Source organism: Globicephala melas, chromosome 10 (genome assembly GCF_963455315.2).
Source record: "Globicephala melas chromosome 10, mGloMel1.2, whole genome shotgun sequence".
NCBI lineage: Eukaryota > Metazoa > Chordata > Mammalia > Artiodactyla > Delphinidae > Globicephala > Globicephala melas.
The window spans coordinates 3,112,851-3,121,007 of record NC_083323.1 but is presented as its reverse complement, the minus strand read 5'-3'; the positions used below and the strand labels follow the sequence as shown (position 1 = coordinate 3,121,007).

General features: G+C 55.5%; 1 protein-coding gene across 5 annotated transcripts in view; it reads left to right on the top strand.

Annotated features, from left to right (window-relative positions):
• The first annotated feature begins 629 nt into the window (after window positions 1–629).
• TBC1D22A (TBC1 domain family member 22A) overlaps window positions 630–8,157 on the top strand; it is a 385,336-nt gene continuing 377,808 nt past the window's right edge. For all 5 annotated transcript variants that reach the window (XM_060306130.1, XM_060306125.1, XM_060306128.2 and 2 more), the window contains exon 1: window positions 630–829. In XM_060306130.1, coding sequence (XP_060162113.1) covers window positions 768–829 — 62 coding nt within the window. In that variant the 5' untranslated portion in view covers window positions 630–767. The remainder of the gene's footprint in view (window positions 830–8,157) is intronic.

Genomic DNA, 8,157 nt, shown 5'->3' with positions numbered 1-8,157 from the left:
TATTGAATCCAAGACACAAAATATTTTACTTCAACATGTACTTAACATAAAAATCAGCGTCGTCATTCCTTCTTTGGTACTGAAGTCCTGGGTGTATTTTACCTGCACGTTTCAAGCGCCGATAGCCGCCCGCGGCCAAGGCTCCGGTGGGGGAATCTTCACGCTTCAGCCGAAGCCTGCCAACCCCCTCCTTCCCCGACCCACCTGCCCCCTCCCCGGACCCCACCACCCGTGCCCCTCACAAGCCCGGACCACTTCCTCATGGTTCTCACCTGGCTGCACTGACTGCAGCGGTAAGTCAGCCACTTGGTATTTACCGATCCCTAGCCAAGTGCGGGCGACAGACACCTCCTCGACCACCACCCGCAGCGGGGTGCTTTCGGTCTCCGCGTCGCCTCGCCCTCGGGTTAGGACCATTGTCCTGCCGCTTCGCGCGGTAGGAGAACCCTGGGCCGGACACCACGCCTAAGAAGACGGCAGTTAGAAGGACGGCCCAGCAGCTGCGCTTCCTCCGCGGCACCGCCCCTTAGACGCCTCTTAGTGACGTCAGGCTCCCTCACGTCCATCACGCGCGCCTGGGTCGGAGGCGGGACTTCCGGGTGCTTGGAGCTACAACTTCCGGAGGGAGGCGGAAGAGCTTCTCGGCTCTACTCTCTGGAATCCCGGGATCAGTGAGGGGGCCACCCGGGGTACAGGAAAGGGCCGCCGGGGCGGGTTGGCCGCCCTCGGGGTGTCGGGGCTGCGGGTCTGAGGGATGAGGAGAGGCCATGGCCAGCGACGGGGCCAGGAAGCAGTTCTGGAAGCGCAGCAACAGCAAGGTCCCGGGCAGGTGGGTGTGACGGGGACCCGGGTCGGGGTCAGAGGTCAGAGGTCAGGTGGGCGCTTCGGCCCGCTGGGCTGCGGTGGAGTCGGGGTCTGGGGAGGGGTGACCTGGGCTCTGAGGAGACTGCTCGGGGTGTCCTGGGGGTCGGATCGTGGGGTCTGGGAGGTGACAGTGGCTGCACGTAGGAGCGAGGCCAGAAAGGAGGAGGAGCTGCCGGCAGGCTTGTCCCGAGACCGGCAGGCTCTCTTCTGCGAAACTCCTCGGCCCCCTGGGGAAGCTGCAAGGAACCCACTCTTCTCCAGCCGCGAGGAGTTGGTGGAGTGAGGAAAGTGGCCGGGGCAGTCTGCGTCCGCTGGCGAGCTCGGTTTCTGCAGGGGGCGTGGTGGTTTTGACCCATTTGATTGGCGTTCTCGTTCTCTCCTGGGTTGCCGCTTTTGCCCTGGGCGAGGAAGAATACTTGAGGCTCACTGTGGATTTCCATGTTCCCACTTTCTGGCTTCAAAGCCAACTCCTGTCTTGAGTCAGCAGCAGGAAGCAAATTTTTTTGTTTTTTGTTTTTAGTTAAGTGCCTGCAGCGACCTGGGTGCAACCTGGAAGCTGTACAACTCCAAAGTCCTCCTCTGATTGATGTGTCACCCAGCCCAGCCAGGGCCCTAGGAAACATGGGAGACATGACAGGGAAAACACCTAGGATAAAATCAGCTGCTGGTGAAAATAGATTAGAGACAAACAAACTACAAGATTTCTACACACTGTTCAGTTTGGAAACTGAAGTCTGAGATACTGAAACTTAAGAATTGTGGTCTTAACTCCAAGTAGAATCATTCATAAGCACAGTTTATTCGTAAGTGTTGCATAGTAAACACTATTGTTTGAGTGATAGAATTGTAAACTTTGGAATGCTCTGTGTCGAGTCAGAAAGGTTTAATTTTCAGAATGGTCTGGGAGTTAGCAGTATGAGTTCCTGACTGCTCAGAAAAGCGACTTTGGAGGGGGTCACTGAAGTTGGGCAGGCACCCTATTTTACTCTGTAGGACTGTGGGTTTTTTTTCTTTAAATAAATAAATTTATTTATTTATATTTTATTTTTGGCTGTGTTGGGTCTTCGTTGCTGCGCACAGCCTTTCCTAGTTGCGGCGAGCGGGGGCTACTCTTCGTTGTGGTGTGTGTCGCTTCTCATTGCGGTGGCTTCTCTTGTTGTGGAGCACGGGCTCTAGGCGTGTGGGCTTCAGGAGTTGTGGCACGCAGGCTCAGTAGTTGTGGCTCGTGGGCTCTAGAGTGCAGGCTCAGTAGTTGTGGCGCACGGGGTTAGTAGTTGTGGCTCACGGGCTCTAGAGCGCAGGCTCAGTAGTTGTGGCCCACGGGTTTAGTTGCTCCTTGACATGTGGGCTCTTCTTGGAGCAGGGCTTGAACCTGTGTCCCCAGCATTGGCAGGAGGATTCTTAGCCAGCCACTGTGCCACCAGGGAAGTCCTTAGGACTGTGCTTGACTGAAGAACAATAAGAGGTTTCCTCAAAACCAATGTCAGGGTCCAGGATGATGTGAAAATTCTGGAATAGCAGAGAATAGGAGGTCCTAGCAGTGACAGGAACACATGCTGTAGAACACAGACTCCAAGGAAAGGAGCCACGTGGCAGTAGAACTTTTGTGTGTTGTTTTTAGGTATTGAGATTTTGGTTCCTCCTCCGTCTAAATAGATTCTGATTCTTAACAACCAGCTGAGGTGTGAGAATACTCGAGCTCCTGTGTGTAGTTATAATGGTGAATAAACCTTTGGATTGATGACTGTGTCTCTTGGGTATTTGTCCTTGTATTGGGTTCAGTAGTGCCCCCCCCCCCATTCAGGTCCTCGGACCCTGTGAATGTGACCATATTTGGAAATAGGGTATTTGCAGATGGAATCAAGTTAAAATGAGAAGTGAGGTCACACTGGATTAGAGTGAGCCCTAGTCCAGTGACTGGTGTCCTTATAAGAAGAGGGAAATTTGCACATAGAGAGACAGACACAGGGAAGATGGCATGTGAAGATGGAGACAGACTGGAGTGATGCCTTTACAGACCAAGGCAGGCTGAGGACTCCTGGCAGCCAGTAGAGCTAGGAGAGGCAGGGAAGGATCATCTCCTAGAGCCTTCAGAGAGAGCATGGCCCTGCCCACACCTTGGCTTTGGACTTGTAGCCTCCAGCTCTGTGACAGGATACATTTCTGTTGTCTTAAGCTGCTAAGTTTGTGGTAATTTGTTGTGACAGCCACAGGAAAATAATACTGTCCTCAACTTTCTTCTGTGAAATCCTGCATTCCCAAAGACAGCCTTGCTTTTTCCTTGGACTCCGATACCGTGCTGTGCCTTAGGCCTTTGAGAGTTGGTCCCGTGTGATAGTCCCAGACTTGGAGTGGAGTCTTGGAGGCCTCCTGGAGGCTGTCACTGCAGAGGGCAGGGCGAGGAGGAGAGGTCGGCTCGCCCGGAAAGGCCTGCACAGCCACTTCGTGCCCCTCGCCTCCTGTGGCCTCATCTCTGGCAGTGCTGCCGTTTCAGGCGACAGGAGGAGTCGCAAAGGTGTGCCCGTTTCCTTGTCAGTAGATGACCTCCCTGTGGTGACCACCGGCCGCATACCTGGTCTTTACCTGCACAAGCTCGGTGCCGCAGTTCCCAGCTGGCTTCCAGCGGTCGTGCCAGCTCTTTTGAGTGGTTCCTGTGATTAACTTTTTTTGAGTGTGGGCCTCAACCCAGAGAAACTCAAAGGAGGAAGAATACACCCACCACAGAATATGGAACTGGCAAAGGCGCTTTTGTATAGCGCAGTCCTTTAAAATTAGTAATTCCTTAGTAATAATTCCTATGACAGTAGCGGCTGCTATTCACCGAGCACTTAGTGTTTGCCAGGCGCTATTCCTGGCGCTCTGCAAATGTTCGTGTCTCTGGTGTTTTAGAATTTACAAAGCACACTCTGTCCTCCAAGCACACTCTGACACTCGATGAGGTAGGCTGGTTTAAAGCCCCTTGGTTGTTTTCCCCGAAATGCCGTGCCGAGAGGCTTAAGTGCTTTTGCATGATGTCTAAGGCCCTTTATGACCTGAGCCCGCTCAATTCTTGAGCCCCATCTCCCGCCCCTCCCTGCTTTGAGCTTGGCCCTCACGGGTGCTGATGGACTTGTAGGATCCTCGCTGTACCTGCTGTGTGATGCCTCTGTCAGTTTCATGCTTTCATAGCTGTGGCCAGAATGTTCTTTTCCTCCCTTCCCTCTCCTTTGCCTGGCTTTTTATTTTTCTTATTTATTTATTAATTTTTTGGCCTCGCTGTGTGGCATGTGGGATCTTAGTTCCCTGACCAGGGGTGGAACCCGTGCCCCTGCATTGTGAGCGTGGAGTCTTAACCACTGGACTTCCAGGGAAGTCCTTGCTGGGCTTATTTATTTTTTATTTTTTGTGGTACGCGGGCCTCTCACTGCTGTGGCCTCTCCCGTTGCGGAGCGCAGGCTCCGGACGCGCAGGCCCAGCGGCCGTGGCTCACGGGCCCAGCCGCTCCGCAGCATGTGGGATCCTCCCGGACCGGGGCACGAACCCGCGTCCCCTGCATCGGCAGGCGGACTCTCAACCACTGCGCCACCAGGGAAGCCCTGGGCTTACTTTTTAAAGATGTTCAAGAACTCGCCTCCAGTGTACCTCCTGGTCAGGGCTGGCCTGTTTTCATGCAGTCTGGACTAAAGTACCCCGTTGTGCGTCACACCCAGTGTTGGAAAGCTCTTGTTTTCTTCACCAGACGGTGAGCTCTGCGTGTTTAGGGAGTGTGCCTTGCTCATCTTCGCATTGTTACTGCCAAACCAGTAAGTGGTGGTTGATCCAAACTGTTTTCCAGATTAACCTGCAGAGACTGATTTGGCCAAGGCTCACACCGCACGAGGTGGTCTTGCTGGTAGATCCCCCTATTCTGTGCACACCCTGGTCCTTAGATTATATGTTTGGTTGATGCTTTCTTAGAAGCTGCTTCTCTGGATGAGGCAGGATGTGTGATATGGTGGAAAGACGTCTGACTGGGAATTGGGTGGTCCAGGTTTTAGCCATCGTTTTCTGTTAATCTCTCTGTGACCTTCACCTTCCTCATACTGCCCCCAGGGCCATCAGTTTCTGCACGTATAACCTAGGGAGTTGCATTAGACCTAAGTGGTTGTGACCTACAGGAGGATATTTGCTTGGCCTAACCCTGTTCTCTTAGATGAGAAGGAGAGAAGCCTCTTGGACCAGTTTTGAGAGTCTGATCATTTACTTATTCAGCAAATATTTATTTAACCCAGATTATGTGCCAGTAATGGTTCCAGGTGCTAGAGATGCATCAGTGAACAAACCAGACCAAAATCTGTGCTCTCACAGAGCTAACAGTGGAGTGGGAGAGGCAGAGGATAACTAAGTTAGGTTGTGCCTCACGGGTTGTGGGATCTTAGCCCCCGACCAGGGATCAGACCAGGGCCCTTGGCAGTGAAAGCGCTGAGTCCTAACCACTGGACCACCAGGGAATCCCCCGAGAAAAGCTAAGTAGAGAGTTAACTGTCAGAAGGTGATGACTGCTATCAACACAGAGCAGGGAAGCGGGATAGATCTTTCGGGGGCAGGTGCCGTGGGGATAGTGTCATGGATGATAAGGTGACCAGGTAAGCTCTAACAGAGCAGGTGACATTTGAGCAAGATTTGCAGCAGGTGAGGGAACAGGCTTCCTGGGTGGCCGGGATAGAGTCGTCCAGGCAGAGGGGTGAGCTCGTGCAAAGGCCCTGGTTCGGGGGCGATGCTGGTGTGTCCGAGGAGAAGCCCAGGGGGGCTGGCGTGACCACTGCTGAGAGGGGGAGAGGCTTGTGGGGCACGAGGCCTGAAAAGTGGGAGTGGTGGGCCTCATGGTCCCAGGAGAGACAGGGACTCCCAGTGTCTTCTTCCGAGTGAAGGGGGGGCTTTGGAGGATTGTGGCAGCGGCAGGCCCTGCCTTTGGCTTAGCAGGATTCCTTTGGCTGCCCTGTTGTAGGTAGACGGGGGGCGGAGAGGGCCAGGGCAGCAGCAGGGAGACCAGTTAGGAGGTTTTGCGAACATCCAGGTGAGAGGCGGTGGTGGTTTGGTAAGAATCGGGAAGCTGATGATAATCAGAAAAGGCTTGGCCTCTGGCTCTCTGGGCCTGTTCCTTCGTGGGCCGTTGACTCGCTTGGCTCCCACGGGGCTGTGGCTTTCCGCGGTTGCACTTGGCATTCCTGCTACACTTAACTTGAAATGCCAAGACGAAATCACAGCACACTGGGTGTGAGAAAACAGGCAGCCTTTCAGCGTGGACCCGACGCTTGCTATTTTAGCACGGCTCTGCCTGCCAGTGTGCTCTGCTGACAGCAGGGTAGGCGGGCCGCCGGGGCATGTGAAGGGTGACATGTGTACGTGCGGTGGCAGCAAGAAAGGCCGCGACTGAATATGCAGGGCCATGGGTGCTCGGGTAGACATGGAGCAGAAGACCGCTCACAGTGTCCTGGCCCTGGCAGCTTTCAGCGCACAGCTGCCACAGCCACGAGGCGGCCCTGAGCAAGTGGGACACTCAGCTCAGCTGTCGTCTCCACAGGCCACCGTCAGTCGTCAGCTGCAGGAGAGGAGTGTGGCGGGGGACAGTTCATTCAGAAAATACTGGAGCACCTTCAGTGCGCCAGGTACCGCAGGGAATGCTGAGCAGAGGCGTGGGCCTCGGGGTCCTCAGGCCGAAGGAGACGGTGAACACCTGGTACACAAGCAGTCTGTAGGCTCCCACGGCCGCAGCCTGGTGATGGGGGCAGGACACCGGAGCCCCGCATCCGTAGAATGCCACGTTCCCCCCCACCGCCCCGAGGAGGTCTCGCCTAGGATGGGACCCGGGGCTGGAGCAGGGGCCAGCCTGCCACGCAGAGGTGCGGGTCCGGGTCGGGGTCGGAGCTCTCCGCAGGGAGACCCCAAGGAGGAAGTGAGGAGGGGTGCGCGGGGTCCAGAGCACGCAGGGCGTCCAGGCCCTGGAGAAGGATTGGGTCTTGGTCCCGAGAGCCATCAGGAAGCACTTTATTCTGCTCCTCCGCCTCGAAGAGAGGGTGAGAGGAAGTGGGCACGGGAAGTGGGGACCAGGGCAGCGGTGGTGGGCGGGGGGGAGTGGACAGGTTCAGGGCCTGAGCTGCGGTGGGCCTCAAAGGGGTCACTGACGGGCAGGGTGTTGGGGATTGAGGTGACCCCCAGGGTTCTGGCCTGAGGGGTGGGAGCCCCTCAAGATGCCCACGTCCTCATCCTCAGAGCTTGTGATGTGTCAGTCCCACGGCAAAGGGGAATCACTTTGCAGATGGAGTTAAGGTTGCCCGTCAGCTGCCCCTGAGTTGGAGAGGTTGCCCTGGATTATCCGGGGGGCCAGCGTGGTCACATCAGCTCTTAAAAGTGTCAGAGGTTGGACACAGGTGGCTCTGTCTGATCTGCGGTTGCTGGCTTTGAAGATGGAGGAAGGGCCCCGAGCCAGGCACGTGGTGGCCTCTAGGAGCGGGGAGCAGCCTGTGCTTTTGGTCAGCAGGAAGACGGGGACCTTGGTTCCGCACCTGCTAGAAACTGAATTCTGTCAGCGACCTGGATGAGCAGGAAATGGATTCTCCCCAGGACCGCCTCCAGAATGGATGCAGCGGGCCGACCCCTGGACTTTAGCCTGGGAGACCCATGCCGGACCTCTGACCTGCAGAGTGTTAAGATGATGGGTGGGAATGTTCGAAGGCAGTAAGTCTGTTACAGCGGCTGCAGGAAAGCAGAGCCCTGCGGGGTCGGTGGAGGGCAGGGAAGTGTGCCCGAGGGAGGTCGGCTGGGGAAGGGGTCCTGCACTTGAACGTGGGCCGGTACCTCGGCCAGTCTTCACAGGTGGGCTGGGCCCTCACTGGTGACCTCTGCGAAGCGTGTTTAGTCGGAGGGGTCTTCTCTGTTCCGTGTCCTCTCGGGTCCAGGGGCCAAGTGGAGGCCCCGCCTTTCTTTCCTGAGAAATTCTGAGCTGCTGCCCCACCTGCTCTCCTGTCTTGTGTTTTTATAGACATGCCTTGTTTTCTTGCTGGTGCTTCTGGAGTGGATGTTTGGAGTGTCTCTTTATTCCTAGTTTTCCCTGTCACGAGGAGCCCAGGAGTCTGTGCTCTGGCAGTGACTTTGTGGGGCGGGGGGGGGGGGTCCCATCTGGTTGCCACCCATGAGTGGAGATGGTCTTGCTGTGCTGAGCACTGTGGAAGCACCGGAGGGTGGGGTTTGGCTAAATACATAGTTTGTTTTACTTGTTTGTTTTCCAGTGGTCATGTTTCATGTTATGAAACACCTTTTATTTTGTCTGGAAAC